This window comes from Carassius auratus, unplaced genomic scaffold (genome assembly GCF_003368295.1).
Source record: "Carassius auratus strain Wakin unplaced genomic scaffold, ASM336829v1 scaf_tig00052243, whole genome shotgun sequence".
NCBI lineage: Eukaryota > Metazoa > Chordata > Actinopteri > Cypriniformes > Cyprinidae > Carassius > Carassius auratus.
The window spans coordinates 3,019-23,363 of record NW_020527231.1 but is presented as its reverse complement, the minus strand read 5'-3'; the positions used below and the strand labels follow the sequence as shown (position 1 = coordinate 23,363).

The 20,345-nt window shown below is 35.8% G+C and overlaps 1 protein-coding gene across 1 annotated transcript; it reads left to right on the top strand.

Annotated features, from left to right (window-relative positions):
• Positions 1–9,696: 9,696 nt before the first annotated feature.
• Positions 9,697–20,052, top strand: LOC113090041 (platelet-derived growth factor D-like). Its single transcript, XM_026256157.1, has 5 exons — positions 9,697–10,521; positions 16,868–17,058; positions 17,261–17,280; positions 18,804–18,979; positions 20,048–20,052. Exons 1-5 carry the CDS (start codon positions 10,305–10,307, stop codon positions 20,050–20,052), a joined length of 609 nt encoding a protein of 202 aa, XP_026111942.1. The 5' UTR covers positions 9,697–10,304.
• The last annotated feature ends 293 nt before the right edge of the window (positions 20,053–20,345 follow it).

Sequence of the window (20,345 nt, the reverse complement as noted above, 5' to 3'; positions counted from 1 at the left end):
CATGATAAAGAGACCAATGAGACATGATTATAACAAGATACAATTGCACAATTCAGAAATGCAGGGCAAAGAACAGACAGTTTTCTATTTATTTTGAATCTCAGTATTAAAGAGTACACCCCTCACATTTAAAACAAATATTTTAATATATCTTTTCATGTGACAACACTGAAGAAATGACACTTTGCTACAATGTAAAGTAGCGAGTGTACAGTTTGTATAACAGTGTAAATTTTCTGTCCCCTCAAAATAACTCAACACACAGCCATTAATGTCTAAACCACTGGCCACAAAAGTGAGTACACCACTATATATAGTTTTTATTTGATTATTTCTTTGTAATGACAGTGGAGAGGACGTGAGATGTCCTGTGATATGCTGTAGTTAAGTATCATAATATACCGATATATCGGTATAAAATATATAAAGTACACACACACACACACACACACACATACATATATATTTAAGTAATGACAGTGGAGAGGACATGAGATGTCCTGTGAGATGCTGTAGTTAAGTATCATAATATACCGATATATCGGTATAAAATATATAAAGTACACACACACACACACACATACACACACACATACATATATATTTAAGTAATGACAGTGGAGAGGACATGAGATGTCCTGTGAGATGCTGTAGTTAAGTATCATAATATACCGATATATCGGTATAAAATATATAAAGTACACACACACACACACACACATATATATTTAAGTAATGACAGTGGAGAGGACATGAGATGTCCTGTGAGATGCTGTAGTTAAGAATCATAATATACCGATATATCGGTATAAAATATATAAACTAAACACACACACACACACGCACACACACACACACACATACATATATATTTAAGTAAAGGCAGTGGAGAGCATGTGAGGTGCCTTGTGAGATTCTGTAGTTGAATATCAGTCAGTCGGTGGAGAAATTAATGTGACTGAGAGTATCACTATTGCAGAAATGTAATAAAAGTCGTGTTCTTGTGTTGCCAAGGTAGGCAGCTCTCTAGGGTTTGTAAAAAAGCATCTGTCTGTATGAAAGTGTGTTGTGCTCCGCTTCCCTGCCAGTGAGGAATTAACACGAGCCGCTCTCTGTTCCACTGGATTGCGATCAGTACGCTTCGTTTGTTCTTTCATTTTCTGAGAGAGAGGAGATCTTTTCGGGCAGATGTCGAGTCACGGCTGTAAGTGAAAGTGTGAGATATGAGCGAGCTGGTTTGCATTAGAATCCAGAATGAGCAGGAGACATCCCACTGGAGTTTGTTTACTAGAGGAATTGAAGCTGAAAGGTCGAGGCAGAATCATGAAAACATGAGCTGTATGAGTGCATCCAAATGTCTCTGTAAAAGAGAAAAACAGCTTCATATAGAGACAGAAAGTGGAGAAAGCTTTTTTCCAGCAGGGTTAAATTGGGTCGTGACCCTCAGACCATCACTTTCACACTGTCAGAGAGCAACACCGCTCACCACACATGTGCCAATGGGCTTTTAGCACGTTTGCTAGAGTAGATGTGTGTATTCATACACACTCATTTGTGCTGCATGAGACATTGAAAAAGACAGAGAGACAGAGATGTCATCTTGATCTATTTAGAATTTGTACACATTTTCTTGAAACTGTGTTGTGAATTTTAGATGTTTTACTGGAATTCTCATTAAGCAAGCTGACAGAACACAAGTAAATGAGTTTATATGCAGCATGAAATCAGGGTAATGGGTAAAATGTACATCTGCTGATCAGGTTTAATTAAAGAACTCAAAGGTGCAAGGTTTAAAGGTCATAAGTAAAGGTCATAAACTGCCAATTTCCAAAATTTTGCACACCTTTTCCTGCATTCAGACAGGATGTCTCAGTGTTCACATGTCTATTAAAATAGATACATGTCTATATGGTCATTTAAAATTGAATATAAACACACACACAAATGTTTGTGGGATTATATCAACTGTGTTCTGGTCCAGCACGTGATAATGGTTTGTCTGATCTCTTAGTTAAGTAGCAGCAGACTTTCCCGAACAATTCCAGGAATCATTCATGTCTGGGTTAGCGATCTGAGTGTTTGAAAACCAACAAATGCCAAATGATTTGTCCGTTTTAATTGGCTGCATGCAAGTAATCATTGTGGAATGAGATTATGTTTGAAACTGTACTAATGAATATTAATCTCTCAGCTCATTGATCCCAGTTTTGGCTCATTAGTGTGTTGGTTTCTCACTGTGTGAAACAACAACATCTAATATCTGCTCAGATAAACCAAGAGGCAAGAGGAGGGTGTTTACTGTACGTCGAATTTGTATTCTCAACACACAAAATATTCATTAAAAGTGGTGTCCGACCTAAAACTATGTGACTTGTTGAGTTGTGCTGATACTTTTCTAGTAAGCAAAGAGAAAATGTTTATATTTGGATTATAAATTAATTTTAAAAATATATTTGCACCCCACAAATATAGCAAATGGCATGGCACACACTATTGTACTGTAATTGTGGTATTTTTTACACATTAGAACTGGGTCAGAAGAGAAAGAGAGACAGAGATGGAGGACTTTCATGAAGCCCTTACAGCTATAATGCATTAGAAATATCAGCTTACCACATTAAAAATACAGCTCTGTCATGTAGCTTTACATTAACAGAGAAAAGCCATCTATCGCCCAGCCTTTTTATCTAAAACAGCCTAATGCTTCAGTCTAATGGGAAACTGGCACAGAGTCACATGCATAAATAAACACAGAGAAGAACATGTTTTTATTGCTCACAGGTTTCTCATTCGTAACCTGGATGAGTTTTGACTCTGATTTATCACAAATGAGTCTTCATTTAATCTCAAAGTTGACTCGGAAAAAGTATCTGAGATTTTAAAACTTGAGGTTTTTCTGACCTGTAGGGAGAGAGATATTATCGGACACAAAGGTTTAGTTCAGAACACAGCAGGTTCATTTCTATGTGCTTTATCTAATTAGCGTTACAGAACATAAAACATTTGAGCCTGAAGGATTTATGAATTTCAACGCTGTATTACAGGATTTAGAATCTAAATAATGACACACACACACACACACACACAGCGTGTCATAGCAATGTAATTAGTGGCGTTTGCAGAATGAGATGATTATGTTAAACAGTGTTTAATGCTTTGGACAGAATGATTGCGTCTATAGTAATTATGGTCAAATGGTTTATTACTGAACATTACTGTCACACACACACACACACACACACACACTGAAACAGAGGAGAGCAAACAGTTTAACACAGAATAAAAACACTAACAGAATTTAGGTATGTTAATATAAATAAAAAACAAATGTCAAATGTGTTTAACAAATGAACATACAAGTTTTGGGCATTATAAATTAATTTAAAAATATATTTTAAATATATATAATATTTAATTTTTGTATTTGTGACCCTGGAGCACAAACCAGTCATAATTGTCAATCTTTAAAAAATGTGATTTATGCATCATCAAAAAAGCTGAATAAATCATCTTTTCATTGATGTATGGTTTGTTAGGATCAGACAATATTTGGATGCAACTATTTGAAAATCTGGAATCTGAGGGTGCAAAAAAATCTAAATATTGAGAAAATCGTCTTTAAAGTTGTCCAAATGAAGTTCTTAGGAATGCATATTATTAATCAAATGGAACATGAACTTTACTTAATATCCTTATGATTTTTGGCATAAAAGAAAATTCAAATAATGTTGACCCATACAATGTTTTATTTTTTTTTATTCTTCTTTAAAACAATGATCTAACAAGAAGCAGAAACGTACAAGAATAAATAATAGTAAAAAAAAAGAATAAATTTTATATGTAGCATTATATATATATATATATATATAATTTTTTTATGTACAATTTTAAAAAATTTAATATAAGTGTATGTGTGTGTATTTATGATGTCATGTGATCTAAACCCCTGAGATCTGTGTGTGTTTGATAACGTTCTGGTACTGAGTGTGTATGGACCCTGTGAATCTGAACACAACTTCTTTTCTCTCTGTTCTTCCCTCCATCCGTAGAAAGAGAGAGAGAGAGAGAGAGAGAGAGAGAGAGGGGGGGAGGCGGGGCAGTTCGAGGCTCTCTGCAGTAGGACGCTCGTTGAATAAAGAACAGATCTCACACACACACACACACACACTGATGTGTGTCCTATTGTAGTGCTGTGTGTGTGTGTGTGGTTCTGAGTCTGCATTCAGAGGGACCCTTATCTCTCTGTTTAATTCAGTTAGAGTGAAGCACATAAACTCGTTACACACTCCGCTTTAATTAACTGAAGTAGAAAAGAGACTGAGCGAGCGAGCATTGTGCCTCTGTTTTGTTCTGTCATCTCTCCGAAGTTTGTGCGATAAAGATCATCCATCTATTGATTCTTCTGCACAACAAAAGATGAGGAAAGTCAGACGCGGTCACAAACACACACAGACAGCAGACCACAGGACTCTCCTTCCTCCTCCTTATCTTGCCTTTTATCTTACTGTATGTAAAATTATCCCAATTTTTGAACATTATAGAGATTTACATTTTTTGGAAAGCTGTAAGATCTCATTTCAAACCATGCATTACAGTGATTTTAACATGGTTGAGGGAGTAAAATCACAGTGAAGGTTTTTGCTTTAATAAAACTGATATAGCTAGTAAGAACATAAAAAATGACACTATTTTGATTAATTAAAAAATCATAAACAATTATTCCACCATGTAATGTAGTGTAAGTCATTATGTGGTTAAATAGCAATGAAGCAGAAAATGCAGTCGCAGGTGTATTTTATTATCTTCCAGTTGGAAGTGGAATTATTGTTTTTAAAATATGCTATATATGGAATATGCCTTTGAATATGCATAATTTAGAGTCTATATATTTAAATATGCTAACAATATATTATCAGTATATGTAATATATTTTTATTAATTATTAATAATAAAAAATCATTTTAACCATAATGTTATTTTTGTATTAACTATATATTATTATATTTTTATTAACATTTAAATTAGATTTTTATATATATATATATATATATATATATATATATATATATATATATATATTATTTATTTTATAAATATATTTAGTTGCTAAAGCTGCATTTTTTTATTTTAGTTTAATTTAGGTTTTTCATATAATATGTATATTTTATTTTATGTTATTTCAGATTTCAAATGTTTTTAATAGTTTTAGCTTTAGTTTTAGTTTTAAACTAGTAAACCATGAGAGAGAGGGTCATACAGCATGTCACAGTTTTTTTTTTTTTTTTTTTTGCTTTATTTATAATACAAAAAAAAAAAAAATCTAAAGATGTCTCTGGTTTGCTGCAAATACCCAGTGAATCTACCTGTACATTAAAAAGACATCATTCCACAACATTCCACATTTCTGACAAAAGCTTTTTGTAGTTCATCTTTCTGGAATAATCTTCCACGGTAAGTTTATTACGGTAAATGCTATTTGTTCCTTTAATCATTCTGAATCTGTGGAGGGCTCTGCTGTACTGTACTGTTGAACTGGTTGATATTCAGCAGGTGTTCAGTGTCTGTGATGATGCTTCTGACTGAAGAGTTGTTATTTGTGTGGCGGATTTCATCAGGAACAACAACAACAACAACAACAAAAGTCTGATCCGCTTTGCTGTACCAAGATTAGAATTTTTTATATATACGTTTCACTATTGAATTAATTACACTGAACATTATTTATTGAGTACTGGTGTTATCAATATTTTAAATTAGATTTCTTTTTTGTCAATTTGTTATGTGCTTTCTTCATTTTAAATATTTTTTTGCCATGCAAAAGTGAAAAAAGAAGTCTCTAATGCTCACCAAGGCTGCATATATGATTAATATGGTAAAAACAGGAAAATATCATTACAATTTAAGTTTTTTATGTGAATATTAAGTTAAACTGTATATTATTTATGTGATGCACAGCTGTATTTTCAGCATCTTTCCTCCAGTCTTCAGTGTCACATGATCTTCAGAAATCATGAAAATATGATGATCTGAAACATTTCTGATTATTATCAGTGTTGAAAACAGTTGTGCTGCACAATATCTTTGTGGAATACAGGATTCACAGATGAACAGAAAGTTCGAAAGAACAGCATTCATTTGTAATATAATTTTTTTTTTAATATAAATGCCTTTACTGTGACATTTAATGCATCCTTGCTGAATATAATTCCTTCTTTTTTTCCTTAATATTGCTGACTCATCTAGGATGTATACTAAGCTCGTCGGAATCAATGATTGCATTATGCATGGGATAAATATGATGTTGCTTTAAAATAGTGATAAGAAAGCCTCTTATAGGCAGAATGACATCACCGTCTACCTTTTAAACAGCCTTTGCATCTTCAGTGCACCTAAGAAGCCTTAGGAAACGCTGTGTGTGTGTGTCATGGATAGAGAAGGAAACAGAATAGAGACAGACCTTCAAGGTCACTGCACCAACACACACACACACACACACACACACACACAACCTAAGATGCCTCTTTAACTAAAGTCCTGTCTGAAGCTTATGCTAATTGAGAGTCTTAGCCAATTGCATTGTGTCCAGACCAAAAATGTTAATTATGAGCCAGTTTAAATGATGGACTGATGAACTATCTAATTAAGGCTGCAGAGCGACTGAAGACTGTGTGTGTGTGTGTGTGTGTGTGTGTGTGTGTGTGTGTTTAAGTTACATAGTCAGCATTTTTCCCGCCATCTGGCAGGAACACAGGTGAGATCTGATTGAATAAAGCTAATGCGATAACCACACACACAGCGAGCCGAGATACCTTTTATTCACATTCATCTATTCATGTTTGCTTAGTGTTGATGGTAATTAAAACTGATTCTATTTACAGATATTTATCGCCCATCAGGACGTCAGAAACCATACGAATCCACTCAGTAGTCTCGATCAATAACCCTCTGCACGTGTCTGAGAGTCTCTTCAGATGAGGTTTGAGCTCTCACCTTCCCTCGCCGTTTCTCAGATTTATCTAGCAGGAGATTCGACTCTGTAAATCACACACAGAAACTGATCTTGATGGGAAGCTAAAAATGAACGAGTGTGGGACAAGCAGCTCTTGGGTCTGTATGCAATAAATGTAAGGTCTGTTTATATTTCGTACCGTGCAATACAAGCTTAGGCCAGGAAGATGCACACTGGTCAATGCACTGCATGCTGTGGCTCTAATAAACCTCAGTCCTCAAGGGGGCGCTAGAGTTTCCTGCAGATGTCTGTCATTATTAATCCAGATGTTGTTCTGCAGGTGATGGTTGCATCTTAGCATTCCTACTCGGTGTTGCATGCTGCCATCTTATTTATTGTATAAAATAATCTTTCCAAGCAATTATTACCATATTGTTTATATCATATTATTTAAGGTATTTCAAATTTCATAATTAAGTTATTATTTATATATTTTATATAATCTGTTTATAATATAACATCATGTTTCATAATTACTTGGTTTCCAAATAATTATTCATATATTTTGTTATTTTTAGAATCTCATATTTCACGATTCCATGTCATTAATTAATTTTTATATTATTTTGTAATATAATTTCCTCATTCCTAATGAATACCTAATTAATTTCTAAGTAGTATTCATATTTCTATATTAATTGTTTTTATAATATTTATATACTTTTTTAAATAATACAATCCCATATTTCATAATTGCTTGATTTACAAGTAATTATTAATATATTTTTATATATAATCTTATATTTCTCATATATCTTAATATGATTACCATATCTTTAATTCATTTTTATATTATTTTTATAACCTCTAATTTCAACTATTATTAATATATCTAGTTTTTATTAATAAATCTAATATATCTAGTATTTTGAGTATCATAAATATAGTTTAATATTAATTATTTGTAAAATAATTCACATTTCATAATTACTTGATTTTAAATGTTATATCACTTTTATCATTATATAATCCCAAGTAAATACTCATATTTTATTGTATTTTATAATGTATAATCTCATATGTTTTTGTCCATCTGAAGCAAGACAGGGACTGGATGGATTGTAATTTTCTTTAGTAGTGAATACATTTCACACTTTACCTGTTATTGTCTGGCTAAAGGCTTCAGGAGCTTTAACCCATGATATAATTACAGAGCAGACTGATCATGTGACTTCTGCCATAAAACCATCCCCCTACTTTATGTTCTTTATGTTTCCCATGTCAAGCTTGTGTGTGTGTGTTGCTCTTTGTGAATAATTAGGAGTTTGCAGTTGTTCAGTGCCACACTGGGCGTCTTTGATTACGATGTCGCCGCTGAGGAATCCTGTGGAATGTGGCGGAATGCTGCGGGAATCCGGGAATCATTCCAGACTGTCTGAGCGTTAACCCTTTCAGAGAGAGAGAGAGATAGAAAACTATTTTTTTTTTAAAAGCATAAAAAATTACACATGTAACTCCTAGATAAAACACTCATTAGATGAGCTGTCCATTAGTGTAGCTGTGCAAATGTGTGTTTAGCGCAAAGGGAGAATATAAACAGGCTGTTTCCTGTACAAACACATTTAGATAAACTGTGAGAGAGAGAGAGAAATATAAAGACATGAAGATAAACATCAGGATGTACGCTAGAGTTTCTGTGTCAACACTATGAAGACTGGCCCTGCTTACCCACAACACCTCACACACACAAGCACACACACCTCACACACACCTCACACACATCTCACACAAAGCGTCCCTCAGGAGGTAAATCGTGACACACCCTGAGCTCAGAACAGGATCGGGCCGGGAATAGCGGGCACAGTCTGGATCAGACCAGCTTCATTACCCTCACTCAGGTGTAGACCTGATTTCTGAGGGGTTTCCTGAGATTTAGCACAAAATGTATGTGAGAGACTGCCACGATCAAGTCATATCGGTTCGCCGTCATTGTTACGGATGATATCATCTCTTGTGTCTTGCTGAAATCTATATTTAGATTCAGATTAAATGTTTACACACTTACACTAAATGAATTCATATAATCTCCAATCTAATTGTTACTGCAGCCAGTGTTTCATTAGGCAAATAAGTTCAAATTACATGAGATATATGCTTTAAGGGAATGTTTACATGACTAAAGCAATGCATTCTAGGAATTTATAAGTTATTCACATTTTAATAGTTAATATGTTCTCTTTGGAAATGACTATAAATGCTTACAAGTTCAGAAATGTAAAATATTTCTGCATTGAGAACCTAAACCGCATCTCATATTGCACATACTATCCCACAATGCATTGCGCTCAACTTGACATGACATTTCAACTTGACCTTTCATATACAGTGACAAACGGGCAGTACTGTAATTTTAACATCAATGCATTTTAAATAGAATTAAAAATGCTTAATAATCTAATCCTTATCTAATTATGTAATGATTGTGATGATAATTTTAATTTTAAAAAATATTGCTTTCAAACTTTAACATAAAACTACAGACCAACATAGGTGAATTTTAAGATGATAATTTTTTTAATAAATATTTTGAAATAAATATTACATTCAAACTGAAACTGAAAATATGTGAATTCTGAGTTGATAAATGGACGTAACTTGCGCAATATTTGCATAGTGCATATATCACATAAGTAGCCTAGTATGCAGTGTAGAAGTTAGTTATTATTCCATAGCAAACACAGGCAATAATTCAGATCCCAGAGCGGAAATGACCTCATTTGATAAGGCGCAATTGTTCGTGAGGAAGCCCTTAAGTAAGCACTTGTTAAACTATACTCCTTGCCATTAGACTTTGGAAACACTCTAATAACTCATTGAGGAAGAGTTTGAACACTGGATTCAAGTCATGGCCTGCAGTTTGCTGCATGTTTGAATCCCGTTGTTTCTCCTCGGGGAAGCTCAAAACTTTCCTCGCGGCGAAACAAACAGGAAAAGTGTGGCAGCGTTACGCACCGAGGGAAAGTATTCCAGCAAACACTCAGTAAAACGCGCCCCACGGGTGTTATTTCCTCGTCCTGACTGGATGAAAGGGGACCAGCCCTCCTGGGCTTCCTTTCTTTCTCCTTCCATCTCTCAGCAGCGCACCACCCCGATCTTTCAGCCGGAGTTTGATGTGTGAACTCTGGGAGTCCCTCGGCACCGCGCGCGTGAGAGTTGCCAGGTCACTTTTCTCGCGTCCTCGGGTTTCCGTCAATGTTTAAGGAATGGAAAGTATTCTGTTGGAATTATAAGCTCGGGGTCAAACGGGACAGAAGCAGATAAAGTCGGAGGTTTTGGATTCCTCGGCTTGGTTTATATGCACCGGTTCTCCGGATCTACGGACGCTCTGCGCTGCGGTGGAAAGCCCGGGTCCATGCGGCGCTTCTGGGTCACGGATCAGCGGGCGGCTCGGTTCCAGATCATGTGGCTGCTCGTGTGCTCCTTCATGGCGGTGCTGAGCGGTGAGAACTACGCCACACAGGCCCAGGTGATGTCCTCCAGAGCCCTGAGGACCTCAAACACACGCAGCAGTGGTGAGTTCTGAAGATCCAGTGACCCTAAAAGCATTAGGCCATTAGAAATGTCATCTTAACTCAAAACCTCCTATTTTCAATTTTTTTTCAAGTCTCACTGTCTTTTGAATCTACTTTTTCCTGCATGTATGAAGTCTCAGCTTCACACAGGTGTTCTAGCGAGCAGGTGTAGTGGTTCATCATGTTCTAGTTCCCCTCTAAACATGTATGTTCTAAAAACGTTTTACTAACGTTCCCTTTAAGTTATGTACACGTTATTTCTGATCGTTCTCTGAAAACCTGTTTTTTCTTGGTGATGCGCATGTAAGCTTTTGCAAACATGTTCGTAATGTTACATTTGAATGTTCTCTGAACGTTCTGAAACAAGTAGCATCATTTAAAAAATGTTAGACAAACATTCATTTAGAATGTTTAAAAAAAAAACACGCGTTACGTGAACATTCTATTTTTTATAATTTTGTAACCATGATGCGAACGTTTTAGAATGTTCAGAGGACATCCAAAAGTAACAAGTAGAAACGTTTAAAGAATGTTCAACTAAAACATTTCAGAAAAATTATGCATTAAATGAACGATCTATTGATTTATATATATTTTTAAGTTTAAAAAACAAAAACTTGTTTCCTTGGTTGTGCAAACGGCGAACGTTTCCTCCGAATGTTTTCTGAACCTCTTTAACGTTTATTAAACGTTAGATGAATGTTCAACTAAAACATTAAAGAAAAAAGAATATTTTACAGATGTTTTGTGCTAACATTCTTAGAACATTATTAAACAACAAATAACGCTGAATGAAAATTCCACTAACATTTGTGCATAACTTTTAAGGGAACCTTGCCAAAACAATAAGCAAGCATTAACTTTATTTGTGCATTCATTGTCATCAACAGATATATTATTTTTATAATTTCAAACCATGCAATAATGTGCATGTAAAAAATAGTGTGTGCTGTCTGTTTACAATAAGTCACTTGTATTTTATTATCCAATGCGGTGACATTTAGACATTTTCTAGGTGAAATACTTTGACAGCACTGGCTTAAAATGCATTGCAAAACCCTTGAGACAAGTGCCACGAGTTCAGCTCCGAGCTCTTGCCTTGATATTTAGTGATTTTGTGAATGACATTCGGACTTTTTGAAGTGCTGCAGATGCTTTCTGTGGATGTGAGCGCAGCTGGCATGAATGTTCCTCAGTTTTGGTTGATGTTGTGATCAGCTGAAGCTTGTTATGACAGGTCTGCAGCTCTCGTCTCTGCTCTTGTGTCACATGTCTGATCTCTTCTCTGCACTGAGAGTGAGTGAGTGTGATGAGAGGATACTTAACCAGTTCCTGCAGTAGAGTATGATGCTAAGGTCACAGGTTTTATTCCCAGGGAATGCATGGACTGATGAAAAGCTTGAATGCAATATAAGGTGCTTTTAGCCAATGCACCAATGCAGCTGTTCAGTTTAACCACAGATTAGACTGTGGCTGTATCAATAATATGATTATGTGAATTATTATGATTCGATCTGATTATTTTTGGACCTTTGAGGTCAGGTGTGTGTGTATTAGTTCTCCAACAGGTGTCTTGAGGCCTGCAGTGAATGTTCAGATGTGATGTGTGTGTGTGTGTGTGTGTGTGTGTGTGTGCCCCAGACATCAGTGTTGAGGAAACTTGTATGGAATTTTCCATAACACACACACTTCTTGGATTGTTGCAGGAATTGTTGTTCCTGTAGCATTGTGTGTGTGTGTATCTTTTGCATGTAGTCTGATTTTGTATGTGTACATGAAGGAAAAGGTCCTTATTGTAAATGTTTGAAGGTGTTTCCGTTTAGTCGTGTGCATCAGCCTGTTTTCTGTCTTTTCTCCATGCAGACAGGAAGTTGTGTCTTTACTCAGCACATTTCTGTCTGTATCTCACACACCGCTGTCTGCGAGCACACATTCAGCATTTCTAACAGAAAACACATCAGGCTTCAGTTATTCACGGTGTGTGTGTGTGTGTGTGTGTGTGTGTGATGAGGGAATCCATGACTTTGAAACTAGTTATAAACCTTGACAGACACATAATGACAGAGCCCTCAGTCACAGATCTGTGTGATTAAGTCGTTTGATCTTGATGTGTGTGTGTGTGTGTGTGTGTGTGTGTGTGTGTCAAGGCGGGCATTTTTCAGCACTGGATGTTTCGTGTCTATTTAGCTCAGTGTTTTCCTCACAAAATCAAAAATCTGAGAGTTGCATGTCTGTGTGATGACACATCTCTTATTTCCATTACTTCTTTGAATTTAGAGATTGCAAACGTTGTCTTATTCCAGAAAGAATGGTGTCAATTAGGGAAGAAATCGATCAAATGCTCTAAGCACTGAAGGATTGCCTGTCATTCAGTGTTTTGCAAATCTCCATTTCCCTGCATAGTCCCAGCTTTCAGCTTCAGCACTTTACTGGGCGAAAAAAACTAAACACAAGGTTCTGTTGTGAAGGAGATGTTGTAGTTTCATGTGAGTGCATAAAAGACAGATTACATGAAAGCTTAATGAATTCATTTGGTTACCGCAGTTTTTTTTTAATGATAAATTTATATTAATTTGTAAAACACAGAATCCAGAAAAACAGAATTTGTGAAAAATAAATCCGATATTCATGAATAATATTCAATTATTCATGAACCCATTTGATCACCAAAGTTTTTAAAGAAGAAAATGGTTTTTACATCATTAAACATAAGAAAAAAAGTAACCACAAAGTCTACTGTAATACTGTAAAAAAAAAATAAAAACAAGTATTAAACTGATAGAGATTTATGAATGAATTACTGAAGGTTTTGGCGATATATTTGTATAAAATCAGAAAACACAGAATCTAAAAAATTTGTGGAAAAAAATAAAAAGGATTTTGCAAAAAGAAAAAAAAATTTTTTAGGTCCCTAATATTGTTAAAATGTTGTTCAATTATTCAATTGGTAAAGTTGTATGAATTCATTTACTAAATGTATTAAATTCTAAAAAAATAAAATGAAGAAATACATTTTGTGAAAAAATTTAAGGGATTTTGCTAAATTATGAAATGTATTAAATCATTAACGTTTTATAAATTCATATATATAACAAATCTAGCTTTTTGGTGATATGCAGTGGGGAAGGGGAATTCATAGAGCAGAATAAATAAAAAATCAATAGAAAACAGAATTCGCAAATTAATAAATAACATTAATAAAAAAAAAAGTAAAAAAAAAATAAAGGCCTTTTTACATGACTCTTCCAAGTCATAGCATGCATTACTAGCAAGGAGAAAACGGTATGCAATGGCACTTGCTCAGGTAGCGTGGATCTACAGTATGCTACCTTGTTTCAATAAAATCCCATGTGAGTAAACCTCAAAGGGTGTAGGATTAGAAGTGTGTGTGTGTGTGTGTGTGTGTGTAAAGGACAGAAAGAGAAGAAACAGAGAGATGGATGTGTTTAGTGGATGTGAGTGTGTTCTGTATCCAGCGTGTGTTAATAAGAGCTGGCTGGAGGCTTTCATTACGCTGCAGTTGAGCACTAATTGATTCACTTTTGGAACCTTATTGTGTGTGTGTGTGTGTGTGTGTGTGTGCTGTCAACACTCTCCACAAACTAAGAAGAATCTGATTAGGGATACAAAAATAAGGAAATGCACGTATAATGCTTCATTATCTGTGTTGAACATGTGTTCTGGAGGCTTGTTTCCTGTGAGCTTTTATTTCTGCAGTAATATGTTTGTACTGTTCAACATCAACACCTTGTAAGGCATATAAACAGCCACTTAAACTCTTTCCTTTCCTAAATCCTCCCAGGAACACGGCGGTTTGTGTCCGTCATAATATAATTAGGTCTAATGCAGTAAAGTGGAAACAACACACTGCAAAGGGATTCATAGTCAAATCAATAAGAGCATATTGTTTATGTTAGATTACAGTAGCTCTAACAGTACAGTATTATCTCAATAACAAACTCTGTACAATCAAATAGGTTATTTTAACAAGTAAACAGACGTTAATTCTTGATGTTAATTCTTCACCCAAAGCATAAATTCCGATGGAACATCTGGTTGCTATAGATACAAGAACAAACATTCTAATAGAATATTAGTGCTCTAATAAACTGAGATGAGTGTGCTGATGTAATATGAGGCTCTAGACGTCCAGGAATAGATTCTGCTTTGGGTTCCAACTCTGTAACAGTTTCAGCATGATCTCTCACTCAAGCACAGAACAGCACGAGAGGTGAGAGAAAACTACAAATAGACACACACACACACACACACACACACACACACATACACAGGGTGGGAGTCTGAGTGTGTCGTGTCTTGATGCTTCTGTAAGTTCAGCTGAAACTGTCTGACAGCAGGGTCACACACACTCATAAGTCATAAAGCTTTATGCTTGTGATTGACCTCCGACCTCTATCTGTCAGCAGAAACACGTTTTCTAAACTCCTGTCCTAGAAAATTCTTCATGTCTTTAGATGGATTTATCTGTTGAGAAATAAGAAAAATTAAAAGAAAGAGAAATGCTTTTTGCATAATTTTAATGTCCACTTTGAAAAAGTTTGAAAAAGTTTATTTCTTTATAATTTTTTATTTTTCTTTCATTTAATATTTTTTTATATATTTAATTCTATATTTGTATATATATATATATAGAATTAAATATAAAAAAAATTATATATAATAATATTATTATTATATATATTTTTTTTATTTTAGATTTAGTTTCTTGGGCATTGATTGATTAAATTATGACCTGGGCAATATGGAAGAATACAATTGTCGTTCACTCTTGGCATCTAGCTCTAAAAATGAAATGCCATCGTTGAAATTTTGAGAGAGAGAAACAAAGACCGAACATGAGAGAATGAACTACTGTTTTTATGAACTGGACAGATGTTACGGTTTAGTTCTTATTGAAACATTGGTTGAATGGTGGAATGTTTTCACCGTCGTGAGATTATATTTGATACTTGTTGAGTTTCTCTTGTTATTCCTTCAGCCACTGATGCTCACTATCATAGGATTGTTTGAATTTGTTATTTTTATGTAAGTATGTTTGTGAGGTATCATCTATTTCTGATCAACTTGACCCTAAAAGACACATTTAAAAAGTGGGCAGTTCCTGACCAGAATAACCTTCATTGTGGGACACACACACACACACACACACACACTGGGTCAGGCATTCTATTGTGATTATTGTGATGCATTCTAAGTCAGTTACTCATGAGGTTCTGTTTCTACTGAGGGTTTGTCTTAGAAGTGTTTTGAAACATAGCCTACTTTCTTCTGTCCTGATGCATACATTTTTTTTTTAGCATTTCACAATAACAGACGACAGCTCATACTTCAGCACGACAAACTTTAAGAGCTTTTAGAACTGTGTGTGTGACGAGTAAGTGCAGTAAGAGTGTCTTCGCTCTCAAAAAGTTGAAGCAAATTGGTGCTTAAGAAGTACAGTGCATGTGAGATTGTGTAAATGAGGCTGATAAACTCAAAGCTGCTAGACTGCATCACACTTATAGACGTGACATAAGAGAGTAGTGTGTGTGTGTGTGTGAGAGAGAGCTAGTTACTGTTTGTTAAGTTCATTTAAAAGCTCATTCCTCAGCAGGTTTTCTTGGTGATGGATAGTGGCCTTGTTCCTGCAGTATAGCCATAATTACAAGTGTTTGCTGCATGCATGGATCAGTAATCTGTGTGTGTGTGTGTGTGTGTGTGTGAACGCCGTGGGGGTCCTGAGTCAAGGAGCTTTTGGAAATGAAAACATCATCATGGATGCATCGTTTTTACATCAGTTCAGGTCATCATCAATGTCGTCACTTTTGATTAGTGTATCATTAATTTTTATTTTTTTACAGTGATCGGATGCACTCATTGGTCTGATTTAAAGATTCATGAACTGTCACTTTAAATGATCTTTGTTTTACTGTTGCAAAACATCTGCTATTTTTAATATTTTACTTTTGTGGCCTAAAAGCATGCCTGTCTTTTTCTGTAATCCTGTCGCCATTTACTTCTCTTGTGTGTGCGTGTGTGTGTGTGTTTGCGCACGCGTGTGTGTGCGTGTGCATGTGTGTGTGTGTGTGTGTGTTCTGAGATTCTGTGGTCCATTTCAGTGAACTCGGTTCAGGTATTAGTAGGGATTTTAGTTTGCTTCCTCAAGAGAAGTTAATTGGTCTATTTTCCTGAAGAGAATTAGATTTTTGATCTGAATTCACAGAACTGAACTGGGATGAGCTGAAATGAAACGGATTCTAAGCTTTACGTGTTGTATCTGTGTATATCTGTGTGTGTTTGTTTGTCTCCGAGAGTAAACGCACTAACTTGTCCAAGTTGTGGCCAGTAACAGACAGCAATCGCCTCACAGACTTGTACCGGAAGGAAGAGGTCATAATGGTCAACGGAGGAGGTCACGTCCAGAGCCCGCGCTTCCCCAGCTCTTACCCCCGAAACCTGCTGTTGTCATGGAAACTGCTCTCGCCGCCACACACACGCATCCTGCTGGAATTCGATGCTCAGTTTGGACTGGAGGAGGCGGGAGCATGGAGTCTGCAGGTGAGGCGGAGCTTTGGATGGATGAGTTCATGAATAATGAATTCTATATATATATTTTTTTTTTTAAGTAGAGAATGGAGTTTTCGATTGAGGGCGGAACTTCAGAATGAATGAGTATGTGAATAACGAATTCACTTTTTTTAAAAAGTTTATTAGATGTATTTAAGTCTTTTTAGAGGAGGCGGAGAATGGAGTCTGCAGGTGAGGGTGGAGCCTTGGGATGGATGAGTTCATGAATAATGAATTAATGTATTTAAGGCTTTTTAGAGGAGGAGGAGAATGGAGTATCGAGGTGAGGGCGGAGCTTCGGGATGGATAAGTTCATGAATAATGAATTAGATCTATTTAAGGCTTTTTAGAAGAGGCAGAGAATGGAGCCTGTAGGTGAGGGCGGAGCTTCGGGATGGATAAGTTCATGAATAATTAATTAATGTATTTAAGGCTTTTTAGAGGAGGAGGAGAATGGAGTATCGAGGTGAGGGCGGAGCTTCGGGATGGATAAGTTCATGAATAATGAATTAGATCTATTTAAGGCTTTTTAGAAGAGGCAGAGAATGGAGCCTGTAGGTGAGGGCGGAGCTTCGGGATAGATAAGTTCATGAATAATTAATTAATGTATTTAAGGCTTTTTAGAGGAGGAGGAGAATGGAGTATCGAGGTGAGGGCGGAGCTTCGGGATGGATAAGTTCATGAATAATGAATTAGATCTATTTAAGGCTTTTTAGAAGAGGCAGAGAATGGAGCCTGTAGGTGAGGGCGGAGCTTCGGGATGGATAAGTTCATGAATAATTAATTAGATCTATTTAAGGCTTTTTAGAGGAGGCGGAGAATGGAGTCTGCAGGTGAGGGTGGATCTTCGGAATGGATAAGTTCATGAATAATTAATTAGATGTATTTAAGGCTTTTTAGAAGAGGCGGAGAATGGAGTATCGAGGTGAGGGCAGAGCTTCAGGATGGATGAGTTCATAAATAATGAATTAGATCTATTTAAGTCTTAAGTGGAGGAGGAGAATAGAGTTTTCAGGTGAAAGTGCAGCTTCACAATGAATTAATACATGAATAAACAATTAGAACTATTTAGGACTTAAGTGTGGGTGGAGAATGGAGTCTGATGTGAGGGCGGAGCTTCAGAATGGATGAATTCATGAAGAATGAATTAGATCATTTTAAACTATTGGGAGAGTGTGATTTTGACTCTTTGGGTTGGTCTATATAGAAAATATTTAACAGTTTAACAAGCATCTAACCTAAAGCCCTTCACAATGCTATAACTCTGATTCATTCATAGGAGCTCCAGGCGTATGTCCTACATGGTTAAATCATGTTGTAACACGTGGTAGAGAATAACAGGTTTGGTTCGCGGATTCCTCTGGTTCTCATTCTGCATTTCTGGGCTAGAAATAAAGGCCTGAAGAGTTAAAACATGATATGAATATTTAATGAGCAGGGAGCCAATCAGAGTGAGCATCTGACCGCAGCTTGTGTGGAGTGACTCTCGGGTTACGGGTTTGTCCTTGAGGTTAGAGGTTTTACTGTGAATCTGATACTTTATAAAGAGCCTCGAGACATCGGGACTGAAAATAAAGCAGGAGAAAACAGATGAGAGATGAGGTGAATTTAGAGGATGAGAAAGAGGTTTGAACTGAAACCAGGACAGGAAAGAAACTTAATGTGTCTTAATGTGGTGATGTTCTGATAGGTGTGTGTGTGTGTGTGTGTTGCAGGTATGATTATGTGGAAGTTGAGGATATTTCTGAAACCAGCACCATCATCTGGGGCCGCTGGTGTGGTCAAAGAGCTCCGTCACGGATCATATCCAAAACAAACCTCATCAAAATCACCTTTAAATCAGATGATTATTTCGTAGCAAACCAGGATTCAAATCTGCTATTCACTGCTGGTGAGTTTCACTGCTGGGAGCATTACAGCACATTAACCTCAGAACATAGAACATTTGCATAACAATTTCACATTAAACTGTGTTTTTTTTGTTCAATCACATGTTTGGGGTGATGCAATTTTATTTTTGAAAGAAATTAATACTTTTACTCAGCAAGGACAAATTAAATTGATCAGAAGTGACAGTAAAAACTTTATAATTTCATGTATTTGAGATTATATCTCAAACACGTGCTTGTTCTTTTGATCAAAGAATCTTGAAAAATAAAATGCATCACAGTTTCCACAAAGATATTGTGCAGCACAACTGTTTCCAACATTGATAATAATCAGAAATGTTTCTTGAGCAGTAAATCATCATATTTTCATGATTTCTGAAGATCATGTGACACTGAAGACTGGAGGAATGATGCTGAAAATACAGCTGTGCATCACAGAAATAAATTACATTTTATTTTATATTCACACAGAAAATACTTATTTGAAATTTTAAAATTTATTATTTTTTTATTTATTTTTTTTAACAAAGAGACTCATCCTTAATGGGCAGAAGGGTAAAAAAGTCTTACCAACCCAGAGCATAATATGAAATATTACACACACACACACACACACACACGAAAAAAAAGTCTAAAACAAGAATTATCTGTTTCATATCAGGTTTATTTACTGTAGCTTTTGTGAACACGCCTAAAAAGTGGATGCTAGTGGATGGTTGAATGATAGCAGATTATATATTTTACAAAATGTATTGGGACTAAAGCCATCCTGCTTAACGGCTGGCCAAAACGGGCAATAATTGCTGTCTGCATAAATATGCAATGTGTTTTCTCTGTGTGTAAAATCTGTAAATTTGTGCATTTCCATCATTCCATTATGAAACTTCATATTAAGCTTTTATTTTTTTACTGGGTCTTGTGCAAAACTCACTGGCACAATACTAAGGAGCTGTGGATGATTGACAGGGCGTTGTAAAAAGTAAAGTAACAGCTTCTTACCTGAAATGCTTATTTACCTTAGATGAACTTAGAAAAATTTGGCTTGATTAAGCCATTTGTCTCTGAGCCAGAATAAGACTGACTAAGAGAGAAAAGAGATGTGAGCGAGAGACTGTGAGACTGAAGTGAGTGTTCGGTGTGAACGTGTTACTGCTGTAATGAGGAAAGATCCACCCAGTCTTTATCACACGTGCATGGAAAAAAAAATGCTATGAGAAATGACCGCTATCAATATGTTTTGTCACACACTCATTAAAGGAACAGTTCTCCCAAAAAATTAAAATTACTGAAAAGGTCCTCACCCTCAGGCCATCTGGGATTAGGCAGAGGGAAATAATGCTGCTTTAACGTTGAATTTTTATTTGGTTC